The sequence below is a fragment of the Oreochromis aureus genome, linkage group 1 (genome assembly GCF_013358895.1).
Source record: "Oreochromis aureus strain Israel breed Guangdong linkage group 1, ZZ_aureus, whole genome shotgun sequence".
Classification (NCBI taxonomy): Eukaryota; Metazoa; Chordata; class Actinopteri; order Cichliformes; family Cichlidae; genus Oreochromis; species Oreochromis aureus.
This window is the reverse complement of record NC_052942.1, coordinates 24,520,017-24,536,064: the sequence shown is the minus strand read 5'-3', so window position 1 is coordinate 24,536,064 and position 16,048 is coordinate 24,520,017. Positions and strand designations below refer to the sequence as shown.

Here is a 16,048-nt window from a genome sequence, read left to right as displayed (position 1 = left end):
TGAATATGAGGGGCATGTTCTCTGGTTAATGTTTTCCATATAAAAATGTGATATAAAGTAGCTTTTTTTAATCGTTTTAATTACAAAGGAGACATAACATGGTTGCAGTCGTGTGGCTCTTAGGTTATATGGCCTGCAATGTCGAGGTACTGTTTGCAGATTTAACAACAGATATCAGTTGTATAAATAGTGTTAGAATGATCATAACCATAAAAAGAACATCGTATTAGAGAACAAGCAAAAACAAAATCTGTATCCGAAGGCTGAATCTAATGCATTCACTTAAATAGTATAAGCTTATGCAAATCATTAACGGGCATTTGAATTTATTTGTGCTCTTGGGGATGTGTTAGCGTATGGGTCCTTGAAATTAAATGTTATATGTGAGATATATTCTCTATTTCTGTGTAAGGACGGGGGGGAAAGAAACATTTCACTGAAAAGTGAACGCACACAGATGTGCAAGCTTACAGCCCACCACTTGAGTAGGAGGGCAATCGGGGAACTGGGCGGGTCCCAACATTAGGATGACCAAGACATACAGCTTCCAATGCGCCGATGGCAACAGATAAGTAAAAAGTGAGCTCCTCGGACGCACGACAACACACCAACTGAAGTGGAAAGCGGCTCCTGTTCTTCTCTTTATCCCATTTCGGGCACTGCGTACAAGGCGGTCCGGCTTCAGACTGCTGCAGGACTGAATCAAAAGCAACAGCTAAGAAGATAATCGCGCCTTTGCCTCTATCGCCACTATCATTATTCGATTTTTTTTCTTTATGACACCAATTTAGTACCTAACTTACTATTTTTTTATAGGTGGAAAAGCAAGTCTGTTTTTGTTTTCCGTCTCGAAGATTAAATTTAACTAATGACGGCAGAGGTTCAGCAGCCCCCAGCACAGACTCCTGCCCAGAGCAGCCCGATGTCTGCTCCGGAGAAGCCACACGGACAAACGGTGGTGATGGAAACTGCCTCCTCCACTACGAAAACCAAAAAGACAAACGCAGGGATCCGACGACCAGAGAAACCACCTTATTCCTACATAGCTTTAATAGTTATGGCTATTCAGAGCTCTCCAACAAAACGCCTGACCCTCAGTGAAATATATCAATTTCTACAGAGCCGCTTCCCGTTTTTCCGGGGCTCGTACCAGGGATGGAAGAACTCCGTGCGTCACAACTTGTCCCTGAACGAGTGCTTCATTAAGTTGCCCAAAGGCCTCGGTCGACCGGGAAAAGGACACTACTGGACTATTGACCCGGCTAGTGAGTTTATGTTCGAGGAAGGCTCCTTCAGAAGGAGACCCAGGGGTTTTAGGCGCAAGTGCCAGGCGCTGAAGCCCATGTACAGCATGATGAACGGCCTGGGATTCAACCACATCCCCGAGTCTTACAACTTCCAAGGGAGCGGCGGGGGCCTATCCTGTCCGCCCAACAGTTTGTCTCTGGACAGTGGGATTGGGATGATGAATGGACACTTGGCAGGTAATATGGAAGGGATGGGTCTGTCCGGACACTCCATGTCACACTTGTCGACCAACAGTGGACATTCCTACATGGGAAGTTGTACAGGATCCACTGGGAGTGATTATCCCCACCACGACAATTCCGCCTCCCCTCTGCTCACCAGCGGAGGAGTCATGGAGCCTCATCCCGTATACTCGAGTTCAGCCTCTGCGTGGGCTCCAGCCCCTTCGGCCTCATTGAATAACGGGGCTTCCTACATCAAGCAGCAGCCTCTGTCCCCCTGTAATCCAGGAGCGAACCCACTGCAGCCAAGTTTGCCCACACATTCACTAGACCAACCATACCTGCACCAGAATGGCCACAGCACCACAGATTTACAAGGTAAGTTCATATATATATATTTATATATATATTTAATTTTATAATTTAAAAAAAACGCAAAAGGTTCAGAAAAGCCGGGTCTGATTTTATAAAGAACATTTGCGAGCTATGACAAAGATAAACGAAACAAAGATTTTATTCAAATTAAGACGATTTGGTTATTAGGGGATAGCGATAAAGATAATATACTGTCCACATATGTCTGTGGTTTACAGAATTTTATTTCACATATCGTGCGCCAAACTTGGGCCTAGTGGAAATGTTGAGTAATTCTGAAGAGCATCACACTGAAATGCGCCGGATTTATTCTGCAGTCAATAAACATCAGGCTTATCTCTGCTGTGCATAATTGAGGGATTGGAATTAAGGCTATTAAGGAAATGATACAACACAGCTTAACCACTTTTTTTTCGTAAATAAAGCTCCAGTATTTTGTGAATCATCAAACATAATAAATCAGGTTTATTAAAGTAAAACCCAGACAGAGGACCAGAGGAGTTCAAACCTCCTGAACGTGTGGTATTAAAAAATAATAAATCAGGAGATGGTTGAAAGAGTCTACCGGGAGAGTTTAGAGTCACGCCAATCTGTGGACAAAAAAAAAAAAAAAAAAAAAAAAAAAAACTAGCGCGGTTTGGTCCAGCCTGCCTTGCCTCGAGGCTCTCGGTCCTCCGGGACTGGCGTGCAAAGGGGCCACTGTCAATTAGCCCTGCAAGCCCGCCTCCCCTTTTGACAATCTTTATCGTGCTTACTAAATGGACTTTGGCCCTAAGAGGAATGCATGCATTTCAGTTAGTATAAAAGAGTGAAGCTCAATTTACAAATGTAAACTTCTTTCTTACACAGAATATAAAGTACCTACACATACAGCAATCTTTTTGAGGGAAAATATGGCAGATATAGAGCATATCATTATTATTATTATTATTATTATTATTATTATTATTATTATTATCATTATTATTATCACATATAACAGTTTTATTATTAGGGTTTCCAGAACGCATAGCGAAGGTCTGTAGAACTGGATAATTAGTCGAGTATCAGCAAGATTGCCAATCAAATCGTGTTGCAAATCACTTATAAGCATTTACATAACTTTTTATTTCAGAACTATAAACGACATTTTTCTTAACTCGGGGAACATAAAGTAACCTAGCCTTCAAGTACATTACATTTAAAAGTGACCTTTTAAATTTATTATTATTAGTAGTATTTCCATTCATGTTTTAAATGCTTTTTTGCAGGTATTCCTCGGTACCATTCCCAGTCTCCCAGCATGTGTGACCGAAAGGAGTTCGTCTTCTCGTTCAACGCCATGACTTCCTCAGCCATGCACTCACCGAGCAGCGGCTCCTACTATCACCAACAGGTCTCCTACCAGGACATCAAGCCCTGCGTGATGTGATGTCCTCCGCGGGCAGTCTAGAGACTAGAAGATGGTGTCACAGACTTGAGCCATGAAGCAAAACGGACTGAAATGAACAACGAATGAGTAAACTACCACTGAGAGGCATGCCCCAGTCCTGGAGAGTGCTCACTGCTTCAAGTAGATCGGACTACTTCTCTGTGCTGCTACACACAGCGACAGAGACACGGAGACAGGCCAATTAGAAAGCAACCACATAATAATATATAATAATAATTAAAAACAAACTCTTTTATGCCATCTTCATCATCATCGACCAGCGGGGTAAAGCGTGGGCGTAAGACACCCTGCTGTTGTTTGGTACTTAGTCCTGCAGAGCGGATGACTACCACTTCACACTTTTGTTCTTGTGTATTCATCTTGTTAAAGTAGGTCAATGTTTAAAAAAAGAAAAAAAAAGAGAAAAAAAAATGCACACACTTCCCCGTCTCATGTTTTTACCTTACTTTTTCTTTTCTTCTTTTTTCTTTTCTTTCCTTTTTTTGGACTTACATACAAATGTTAGATTCTGAGATGAACAATTATGGACGTTACATAGCCTGTATAATGTAAGTCCATATACTGTATACTGTGTAAAAACAATGACGGCACTTTTTGAATAACCTATAAGCGCAACTTTTTTTTTTTATTTATTCTGTAGGCCTATATTTTAATTTCAGGCGAACTGGCCAAGGAGTTATATGCTTTATTGGCAATATTTGTCAGAACGCTTATTATTTGTTTTAAAATGAAAAATTGAGGATATATTGTAAACACTGTTATGTCTTTTGTGTCAGATGTATGTAGACCATTACTTTCAGCATTGTATACACATTGGTAGAAGAAGGGGAAAAAAAAGTCTAGCAAAGGGTCCATCAGCGAGGGTTTGTCTTTAGACTATATTACAACAAAGCATTAAGAAATAAAATATCTTTTCGGCTCTTTAAGCCGGCAATTCCACCAAACGAGATACATTTCGATTTTATCGCACACAGACAATTTTCGGGGGCGATGGTCCTGCAAGCAAACATGCCTTGTAAACAGATGCGAAGACAGTGATCCTTGTTGCATAATTAACCCCAAATTAGCTTATTTAAAGATGGGAAGCTTTTTTTGTGTGTGTCCAATTATTCAGCAGCCTTCTCGTGTAAATATATATAATTGCAATTCATTAATGTAAAGCGATGGTTCGTTTATATGGGGTTTAAAGCACAACCGGTACCATCGGTACTACAGACAGTTGTCACTGTGGTGCAGTTAGGTCTTCTATTTTAAGCAATTACTGCAGCAGTTTGTTTTCACCTACAGTTGGTGATGTCTAACTTTGAAAATTAGCATTATTAGAAGAAACTAAACTTTTCCCAATCCATTGGTCGACCGATGAACATTAACAGTCACTGGTTTGAAAGGTTAATCGAAACATGTCTTCGATCTGTTGAGAGTGTGCAGCAGTTAAGGCGTAACAAATCCGAGGCAGAGATCTCACCCGCGTCTGGTTACAGGGTGAAAACCTGCAGCAGTCCCGTTGCTCTGGCAGTGAGCCAGTTGTTTTCCTCAGAAGCATTTGTCCAAAGAACATTTCTTGCCATGGTGGAAATACAATAAATTGTGCTGACCTAATTTAACCAACATAACGTCTGTAATAAATAGTTTTGGAGTGTTCCGCAAAATGCGTAATTATACAACAGAAAATGGGCGTAGGAAAATTAAAAACACAGAAAAAAGTAGGGCCGATTTTTTCATAAAGAGGAACATCTTTATTTGTCATCCAAAATGAGTTGTTTTTGTTACATATAATAGAAATACCAATCATGCTTTATACTGCAAAGATACAAAAATAATGAGCAGTTAAAAGTACTCATAAATAATACGCATAACGAGACTGTGTAAAATCCTGGTTGTCTTATCTCAGTCAAAATATTTTAATTTTACAGATGCTAATTATTATAAAGGGACACGATTTTTTTTTCTTTATCAGATTTCTGATCCATTAATTATAACAGTTGTTTTTCGACATTCACAAACACGCATGGTTGTGCGGCTTAAAACCAATTTGGCATTTTTTTTTTTCATCTGAATGACCGCAAATCATTAAAAAAAAAAAAATCTGGACCTCGTTTCTTATTTTAAATTTCCTCAAGTTTCAAGCAACATTTATGGCGTTTAAAAAGGTGTTCCTAATGTAAGAGTATGGCGGGTACAATCTATTTAGCGCATCAGCACAGTCAGTGCAGATTAATCCGATGCTCATGCTTGTGATTTAGATTAAGTAAACCGACTGTGGTTTGAGGCCTTTTGTTATCTTCTTTAATCTTGATGGTTAAGTCATGTTTGCTGATGTTTGTGTGTACACATACATCTTTACAAGGGGATGTAACATGCTCCACGTTGATACGCTTTGCAATCTCACCACATGACCACTGACTGAACCCCAGTAAAACGAGCATGCCATTGAGCACAGGGGTAAGCAGGCTTAACAGCAGTGGAACAGAGCATTAACAAACTGATGACATTTGCCAAGGTTCAGTGCTCTGGAGGGCTGAGGGAGAGAGATGGCGTTCCACAGCTGTTCCCTGGCCAGGCCTGGATGACAGCTCCATAAAAAGCCAGAGGCCTGTACTGTGCAGACAGACACACTGCTTGTGTCCCAAGCCTGCCAAGACTTTAGTGCAAACAGGACATCTATGGGTTAATTTCTTAGGTAATGGCAGTGCAGCTACAGAGACAGGTGTAAACAGAAAAAAATAAGAGTCATCGGGCAAGTTATCTAGCACTCGGGTTTACAGAAGTTTGAAGGTAATGTTAACAGACACATTTTCCAAACCGAGAATAAGAAAAATGTCACTCCGCAAAAACAAATTAATCTTTTAACGTTTTCTTTAAGTTTTGTGAACAGCTTAAAACTATTTAAAGTTTACAAGCTGACATTTTATATGTTACAACTGGGTGAAACACATCAAGTTTTGTGAAAATCCAATAATGGGCCTGAAATATCATATTTAACCACTAACAACATAGTTCTGCCTCTTCATGAGAACGATGGTTTGAGGTGGTGGGGAACTTCAGAGTCGGATCTCCAATCACTGTAATTTCTTAAATTCTGCAAAACCTTGTGAACATTTATAATCCCTCATTTTTCTTTTTTGTTTGTTTTTCATAAAAAGACACTCAGTGTTAACAGGTACAGTCAAAATGCTTTAGTGAAGAATTAAGTAAAGTCACGTGAAGCAAATTTATCTAATAGTCACTCTTTCACTGGCCGAACCACAACCAAATACAATGAATAAATTTGTATTTAGTCACTATAATGGTGCAAATATAACTGTACAAATGAACACCAGCAATCTATGAAAAAACAAAAACAAAAAACAGAACAGCAGCAATAGAGGCCTTTAGCTCTTCCCCTGTTTATTGTTGTAATCCGCCTGATTCAGAACTTCATGGTTAAAAAAAAAGAAAAGAAAATCATACAATAGTAGAGACTATCCAATAATCCCGTGTTATGTACAAGAATCAATTAAGTCAAGAAAATCATAACTAAGTCACGGTTATTTGTGAACTCATATTTCTGTAGTCTCATTAAAGTAGCATAAACACTGGGAGCCTGTTCACAAGTTCTGTAAATCTGGATGAATTTGGACAATGAAAAAGACAAAAATGGTCAAAGGTTGAAGCCTGTGTGGCTAGACTATTGTTAGATGATGAAATGTTATATTTTACTCCTAGCTTCGTGACTCAAATGATCAAATGTTGTGACTTGCCACACGGAGGTGCCATTTTGAACAAAACTAACCCATTTTTAAACAAGGAGGATGCAGACAAACAGGTCTGGCAACATAATGGATGTGACAATACTGACAGCTGGTTTTGAGAGAAAAAAAAAAAAGCACTAGCCTTTTTTATTTTTTTTTTTCAATTATTGTATGGTAGCAAAAGCACTGCATACAGTTTGTAGACTGAAAGAGAAAATGAGTGTTGTGTTTCTAAGAATCTCTGATAAAGGCACTTTGAAGAGAAAAAAGGAACGACTGGGACAAATTTAAAGAAAAAAGCTCTTGTATCCCACCTAACAGCAAAATCTTAGTCATTACAGAATTTGTCTGGATTCAAATCAGCACAAGGTTCACTACTCTCATAGTTTCAGGTGTTGTTAATATTTAGTCAAGCCTGCTAGGTTCAAATGACTAAATGTTCTCTTCTAATAAATCACATTTTTGTTCATATTTTTTGATTTATTTATTTTTTTTAAAGCAAAAAAAAAAAAAAAAAAAAAATATCAACTCTTTTTATGGTGTTTGCAGTTGTCCAAAATTGTAAACAACTTAAGCATTACATTAAGTATATTTCTTACTACTTTTACTGCTCAGTTTTTTCTGTGGCATCACTCTTAGCATCTGGTGCTGATTCTTCAGACTTCGGAGCCGCTGCTGGTTTTGGTCTTCTACTGAAGTGTCCAGATTTCCTGCCCCCTCGCTGGCTCTTGGCCAGTTCAGCCTGCAGACTGTGACCATTCAGAGAGAGCCCCTGCAGAGCCTCCAGGGCCTGATCTGCAGCCTGGGGGTCACTGTAATCCAGGAAGGCCCTGTGCTGAGCTCCCTGCCAGGTGAGTCTCAGTGGAGTGGCCTCCCTCTCTCGGAGGGCAGTTTTCAGCTCACTAACACGCAGCCCAGCAGGGATGCCTCCCAGATAAACTGTGGTCACACTCAGATGGAGCTTACGCTGAGATTTGACTTCATTTCCACCCTCTTCTGGGACCTGCTCCTTTGTGTTCCCTCTACTTTTTCCCTTTATTGTCTTGCCAGTTTCTTGCTCATTACCTGCCTTGCCGTCTCCTCTGCTTTCTTTACTCATTCTAGTCAGATGCTGTCTGGCTTTTGGTTCTCCCTCTATTCTTTTTTCCAGTCTCGAGTCCTGGCTGGATTCTCCCTCAGCATCCTGCTGTGTGTTTGGCCTCGGCCTCCGCCTGGTTTGCCTTTTGGGTTGACTGGCGTGCAGACCAGCTCCTGTCGCAACAGGCGCTGCCCCCAGTGTTACATCCTTTCCAGCTTGTTCTTCAAGAGCACGCAGCTTCTTCAGGATGGGGATCTTTTGCAGCTTTTCTGTATCCAACTGAAGACAAAACTGGACAGACTCAGTAATGCTGAAAGGAAAAAATGAGTCTCACAGAGCATACAAACAGACCTGTTCAGGGCCGATGCAATGCACCTACTCATAATAAAGAGAAAGCTGATAGCTCCTCACAGCCCATGCTTAAAAACCATCTTAATACCAGCAGGATATTTCACTTCCCAAGCAGTTAAAAATAAAGACTGCTATCTTGATTTGTTGGGTCTTCAAGTGTCTTGGCAGACTTTGATGCTGACCAGTCCTGTAAAGGATATACGGACCTATTGTTTTTACACTGGCCTGTTTGACCCGTCATTCCCTTGCCCCTGCAGAGCCAAGGTGGCTGGGCAGAGAAGCCTTTGATGATCAGACACGGCCTTCCTGTCTATGAGGTCACTGGGTCCTGTTTACTTATATGCGTGTTGTAAGGAACCCAGAGGTTACACACAAACTTACCACATAAGAAAAATAACCTTTAGCTATGTCTAATTAAAGATAAATTATCAAGAGGAAAAACACATTTCATCTTTGTGCCACTGTCAGTAAATCAGAAGCCGTTTATGGTCCAGGCTGATTTAAATACAGACAGATGATGATGTGAAATGAGTGGTAAATAAGACTGGAAAAGCACTATAAATATATCAGTAAAATTCCCAAGATACACAGTTAATTAGTTTGTTTTTTGGTTTTTTTAGAGTAAACAATTTTTATAAGTGTGCATTGTACACACCATCCATAAAAACTAAAACCATTTTTTTTTATTTCTAAGAAATAAAAAAATTAAAAAATGGATTTTTTTGGGGGGGGGGGGCAAAATAGAATTATTAAAGTAAGTGCACTCAGAAGAATAAAGAATGCTGGATACACCGTCCTTTAGTGAGCCGTAGGCTCTCTATGAGTCCATTAGAGGGCAGTGTTACTAAGGAAAAGCTACATTTTTGTCATGTAACCAATGCAGAGCATTTTCCTACAAACGTTATGTTAATATTTGATCCCATTAAGTAATTATAAAGACTCATGTGTGCTATTGTCATATCTTGTCTTGTCCTAAATTGTAGAAGAGATTAGTACAAGCTAATGTATACTTTCTGAACACAAAAACTTTAGTTGCTGTTTTTTTTTTAATTTAATGTTGGGCATTTATTCTCCCCCTAAATGCCGGTTTCATTATGTTGAATGACAACAGGGGTGGAGACCTGATCAAACATTCATGGAAAACATACTTTCAGAGCAAGTCATCTAACTGGAACATCCATATTATCAGATTATTGACTGAAAAACATTTTTAAAAGGTGCAGAATTTTTCCATTAACATTATTTTTCGGTAATGGAAACCCACATACTAAGGACTGAAGCATTAATCACAGATGTTAGGTCTTTCATAGATAAAGGCATTAACGTCATCATTTTTCCAATGTTAAAATCAGTTACTTTCAGCTATGCTTTAGTGAACGCTTTTTGTATGCTCCTCTTCTAGATAAATCCATCAGAGAGATTTGAGGGGAGAGATGAGGAATGACATGCGTCAGGTCAGGCCAGCCTTGACCTCTTAAAATCTTGACTATGTTGACTATGTATTTCAAAGTTGACTATGAAATAAGTACTATGTTTTACACAAAGCAAAAACAAGCACACTCAGGTTACCTTATTCCAGATGATTCCACGTGGCTTAGGCAACTGGCAATCTGTTTTAATAACTCTGGTCGGTGTGAGGATGTAGTCTACAGTCAGGTCATGACTTCCCATTAGATCTTCTGGAATGTCCATCACCTGAAAGCACAGTTATTCCTCAAGTATTCAAATTACTAATGCTGAAACAACAAGTGGGAAGAAAAAAACTCTAAACTATGTCTGTTCATGTCAGTTCAAGCTGCACATCTTTATTTAAAACTGTATTTTTCCCCATTTTAATACTAACGTGTTCTTTAGCTTTGTAAAAAAGAGACAAGCTGCTTATTGCAAAAAAGATTCCATAAAACATTTGACCTGCTCAGTGAGATCAAACTGAACACGCAAACCAACCTGGCAGTCATGGACAACAGTAACCACCACAGTAGACTCATTCACGGCACCCATTGAAGCCATCATTCCATACTCCAAGTCAGCAAAGCCTTCTCCTTTTCCAATCCGAAAGCCTACAGCGGAAGGCAGAGAGGAAAACTTAATTTAAAAATGTATACTGTGCAGTTTACGAAATCCTTTTGGAGATTTGCAAACTCCTTTTTACTGCTTCACAGTAAAACATGTGTTTCGCTGCAGTACTGCATGAGTTATCTTGGGCATTTTAGAAATGAGGATCATCATGGAGTGCGGTTACCAGACAATTTACATGGCGGGAAGAACACAGAAGAAGCCACAATAAGCAGAAGAGATCTGATTACGTACATCTGCCTCAATCTTATTTCTGCTCTTTTTCCTCTATGCTGGCAGAGTGTGCAGAAGTGCCTCAATGGGCTTAGACACGTGCAGCGATCACAATACCTTTGTTCCATTTCCCTTTCAGTCAGCACAGCCTCTCATCATTTTCCACTGTGTAGTAAACAAGCCTTGCATAAAATCATTTATAATCACCCAAGTAGTGATTTGGGAGAACTGCTATATAATAACAGACTGTGTTGTTCATTACTCAGCTAATAATTGTAAATTCATGGTTGCAAAAGCAGGTTTTGCAGCACATACTGCCTTTTCCATCTTTAGAGCTTCAAGGAGACCTATTGAGCTCATTTTCAGCATAGTTTTCCTCTTGGACTGCAGTACAGTTGACTAAACTAACCTTGCTGCAGTCCCTCAGTTCATAATCTCTGTGACACCATTTTCACCCGTCTCCTTTCCCCTTTTAAACAGAAGGTAGGTTGGTGGGTGGAGCTTGTGTGATGACCATATTTGAATCTGTATTTCACAGACTAAAAGCCAAAAAAAATTTTTAAGGGAAAAAAAATGAGTGCAAAAGACCAGATGAATCAATTTAAAGCCTGACTTGGTTTCACAGAGATGACTTATACATACTCTAAATTCATTGGCTGAAACTTTGGCCACGTTTAATACAAGTATCCAACAGTGTTACTATTATATATATGAAAATAAAGAAAAAAATAGTTTCATTTTCAACTGAAATACTATTGTCTATTCTGCAATCATAGACAGTAAATTGCACACGTGGTTCTAACTACTATTTAAGGAGGAATGCATTTACATCTGGTTTTCATTCGATTTTATATATTTTAGTGCATGTATGGTAAACTTGGTCTTTAACTCACTGCTCTGTTGCTCTCCCACAATCATAAATCATTTAGCTTACCAATATGAAACTGAAATAGTATCATGACATGGTGTATAAGTCACCTTTCTCCGACACCGCCACAGAACCAACCACCATCAGGTCAATTTTAATTTTTGCATCCAGGCCAACAGGTACACTGAAGTCTTTCACACCCTGAAGATGGTTTGGAGGTTTCAGAAGAAAGGAAAAAGAAAAAAAAATCTAATTATTATTATTGGGAATTTACAGAGGAATGACAATGCAGAGAAATAAGTGCAAACATTAGTAAATTTATACCTGAGAGGAAGAACATATGCGTAGTTGTTCTTTGCTAGCCCCTTGAGGTGGAGTTATCCTATTGAAAAGGCCTGTACGAAGACGAGGAGTTGGGACCAACAAAGTTTTCCGTGCCTGCAAAAATTATTTCAGTAAAAAGTTAAAAAATAAAAATAAAAAAAATCCTGAGTTATTTAATAGGACTAGAAATTAAAACTGAGCTGAATAAAATCAGTGGAGTGATGGCAAAAGTTACAAAAAAAACCCAAAAACATTTAAATTTAACTGATGCAAAACACTGATGTGGCTGAAATGTGACTTTACAAAGAACCTACAGGATAATATACAATAATTTAAACAATCTCATGTAGCAAATTCTTGACCACAGGTGCAAACTCCAGTCCTTGAGGGCCGGTGTCCTGAAACTTTTTCATGTGTCCCTGCTCCAACACACCTGAATAACATAAGTAGGTCATTAGCAAGACTCCATAGCACTTTACTGCATGCTGAGGTGGCAATTCAGCCATTTGATTCATGTTACAGCAGCTCATGAGTGAATGAACATGGTCCAAGAAAAGTACTTGTAGAAGTAAATTTTTCCAAACACTTTACTTCAGTTTACTTGAGCAGGTTCAGGGGTTGCCACTTCAGCCTGCAGTCAAGTTCTACAGAGTGTTGCTAATGACCTACTTAAGTTATTCAGGTGTGCTGCAGCAGGAACACATTTAAAAGTTTCAGGACACCGGCCCTCGTGGACTGGAGTTTGACACCCCTGTTCTAGACTTTAATAAAACACAGTTTAAAATTTCTCATTTAAAACTCTGCTTGCATTTAAAAATTCAACAGGTGTAAAACTGTTCAGGAGAAAAGAAAATCATGTAATCCAGCCTGAGGCACTCTGCTTCTTGGTACTTTGTTTTATTCCAACACTGCAGTGCTACCTGCAGCACTGCCAGCCGAGCACCCTCCAGAGGTTTGTCTGGATCCACCTTCACCTCAGATGTGTGGATGAACGCCTGCAGCTCCGAGACCTTGGCGCAGGCCGCAAAAGCACCCTACAGCAGAAAGGAAGGCATCTGATGATAGGTTCCTCAAGTCAACTTACTTCCAAGGTGATAAAGCGTGCCTGCTGCTGGGGTCTGTCTGGGTTAACTTTGACTGTCTGGCTGGACTTGAACTCCTGCAGGCCTGCAAGGCTGTAGCACACCTTAACGGCACCCTGGTCAATACGTGCACAGGAAAATATATGCATGCATACAGAGACAAGACAGCTATTAGTGATTCAAAATTTAAGAATATCACTCAGAAGCTGTGCTGGTGCCCTGAGTGTAGCAAGAATTTCACCCCTACAGCCCTTATTATTTTCTTCAGATATTTATTTATTTACTTACAGTACTTTACATATAACCCAGACAGTCACAGGCTCAGATTTTTTTTCTCTTCTTTCTTTTTTCAAGTTTATTTGTTTCTTTTTAATGCGGGAGGGAGGAAAAAAACTGGATGAGACTAATGGCAGAGGTTGACCTGCCAGTGCATTGATTTGAATGAGAACTGCGCTGCAGCTCTGCAGCTAAACTGCTTTAACCTGCCTTGAAATTTGGGATTCTGTTGTGGACGGGCCTCGGAAAGTTTGCCAGATTCTTTTCTTCTATGTAGTCCCAAACTTTCTGACGAATGTCCCATTTCGATCCTCCTGGAGAGGAAATTGGAGTGTAACATAAACGCTAACCAAAGCAAGACGAAGCAACATTTACGTTTTCAGCATCACATTTAGCGAATCGACGATTTTAACAACAGTTTCAACGGCAAAACAAACGTTTTACAAAACACTTGACCTACCCGGGTTGATTTTTATGACGGGATCCATCGCTTTATTAGAGCCACAGCTAGGTTTATTCTACAACACTCGGATGCACTCCACGCAATAAAATCGTACACGTGAGCTCTGTAACATAATACTAACGGAACAGCTGCTTGTCAATGTTTATCATTGCTACGGCGGCTCAGAGGGACGATCCTAACGAAACGCGAAAGGGAAAAGTAGTTTTGAACTTCTGGGCAACCGTAGTCTGATAAGCAGAACGCTCGTGCTTCTCTAAATACAGAAAGTACAGTCGAGAAAAATCTAATTTTTCTTATTATCGTCACGTGTGAAGTCAATTATTTCAAACCTTTTTTGTTAAATTTTGATCTTTATGCCTTACAACAAAATGCATTTTTATAGTGACAGCAAATGATGCGTGTGGAAAATGGTAAACAGAGCTCAGTCAGTTGTATGAGACAAATTAAGAGTTTGGTATGGGTCCACTGTTTTTTTTTTTTTTTTCTTCAGTTTTTTAGAGAATTATTTCCTTTTAAACATTATTTTACAATTGGAGGACAATCAAGAGATATTTTGTATTTTTTAACATTATTTTGGAACCACTTTTTAAACAACTAGCTTTACCTTATGTCTCAGGACAGGTGTAGTTTACACAACAGATGCTTTAGCATGGATTATTTTTCAAATTCATGGGTGGGACACAAAATATCCTACAACAGTAGGATGAAAATGATTGAAAATACCCACTTTCATTTGTTAGAAATGGGGTCACTAAATTGTTTAATGAAAACTCTGTGAATTATATGGTATTGATTATGCTTTGCAGGCAACACTTCTCACCCAAGCATTGGACTGACGTGTTAGTGCCCATATCATCAATCATCAAAATAACAACTCATAAAATATGTTATTAATTGTTATGTTTTTCTTGTTTTGTTTTTTGTTCTTTTGTTTCTTTTCTGTTTTTTCTTTTTGTTTGTTTGTTTCTTGACACACAAAATTTAAGACAGGATGGGCTGGTGCAAATTCTTTAAGGTGGCCAGGAAAATTAATTTGCAGGGTTCCAGAGCACTATTGTCTGTGTAAGGAAAGGGCCACTTCAGCATCTGTTATGGAGTAAAAACAGGCAGGATAGGGTTGTGGCTTCAGTGTGCGCTTTAAAACAGCAACTGATTGTCATGAATGACAAGCTGGCAGTGATAACAGCGATCTTGCAGGAAACAGGAAATAATCTGAAAAACTTAATGATGAAGTAATTGTTAAGATGCGCTGGTCAAAACTGTTTAAAATCTCAGTTCCTGGCTATTATGATTTACCACCTAAATTTTTGATCCATCAAGAATTTGTCATTTATGTCTTTAAGTTTTTGTTCTATATTCTTAACAATGAGGTAATTCAATCAATTACCCCCCAAAATGCTAAATACAACTACATTCATATTGAATTTTTCCACCTAGAAGTATTGCTTCGTCAGATTCATCAGATTTAGTCACTAACAAAACTCACTCATGTGTTTTGTTTTTTTGAGAAATTAAACAAAACACACAAAACACAGTTTAATTATTAAACTAAAGGAGAAAGGAAATAATATTAACGTAACCCAGACTCTATGTCAGGTCATCTATGTAAGGTTTTACTTGATTAATATGTTTCCAAATATTAAGGCATTGTAAATGCACACAAACAGCTCTGTCTTCTTTCAACCGTCGTTATCAAATTTTACTGTACCTTTTTTAAACTGGAGCACCACCTGCAGGTCTTTGGATGTCATAGGGTTTTCAAACCAGATGTAAAATGCACAAAAAACGGAAATGTATTGTTTACCTGCTTAACCATATGTGTGACACCTTTTATATATACATAAATACCCTAATATAATAATATAGTGGCACTGATGAAATAAGTCAGGAGCACCTCCGCTGCACCATTTTAGCCTTCTTTACCACCATTAAATATTTGCATATGCCTCTGTTATCCAGTGGGGTCTGTCATATTTGCATTTGACTAAAAACTGTAAATAAAGGGAATTTCAATCATTTACATGCACATTGTTTAGTATGTAATCACTGTGTGGAGAAAAAAGGTGAGAAATGCAAACAACAACTAAAAAATGTCTCTTATTATTTGGAAATGCACTATTTCCCAGTCTTGCATGATATGTGATCTGTGGATAATTTTTTTTAATTCAAATTAAATCAAATCAATTTGTTTATATAGCACTTTTCACAGGATAAAAACCACAAAGTGCTTCACAGTAATATAAAAACAGAAATACATAAAATACATTAATAATCAAACATACAGCACAAATCTTAATTAAATCTTATTTT

General features: G+C 38.7%; 2 protein-coding genes across 3 annotated transcripts; one reads left to right on the top strand and one right to left on the bottom strand.

Annotated features, from left to right (window-relative positions):
* Positions 1 to 533: 533 nt before the first annotated feature.
* On the top strand, positions 534 to 4,220 carry foxf1 (forkhead box F1). The gene is made up of 2 exons (XM_031759513.2): positions 534 to 1,847; positions 3,095 to 4,220. The coding sequence occupies exons 1-2, from the start codon at positions 869 to 871 to the stop codon at positions 3,253 to 3,255; spliced, it is 1,140 nt and encodes a 379-aa protein (XP_031615373.1). The 5' UTR covers positions 534 to 868; the 3' UTR covers positions 3,256 to 4,220.
* Positions 3,893 to 13,939, bottom strand: mthfsd (methenyltetrahydrofolate synthetase domain containing). Of its 2 annotated transcripts, none has more exons than XM_031759534.2 (8): positions 13,736 to 13,939; positions 13,486 to 13,589; positions 13,002 to 13,115; positions 11,918 to 12,031; positions 11,704 to 11,794; positions 10,384 to 10,496; positions 10,006 to 10,131; positions 3,893 to 8,364 (listed from the first exon to the last, which is right to left on the bottom strand). In XM_031759534.2, the coding sequence occupies exons 1-8, from the start codon at positions 13,761 to 13,763 to the stop codon at positions 7,612 to 7,614; spliced, it is 1,443 nt and encodes a 480-aa protein (XP_031615394.1). In that variant the 5' UTR covers positions 13,764 to 13,939; the 3' UTR covers positions 3,893 to 7,611. The 2 variants fall into 2 exon arrangements, with proteins under 2 accessions (XP_031615394.1, XP_031615393.1); XM_031759533.2 differs by lacking the exon at positions 13,002 to 13,115 and adding an exon at positions 12,838 to 12,951.
* Between the last annotated feature and the right edge of the window lie 2,109 nt (positions 13,940 to 16,048).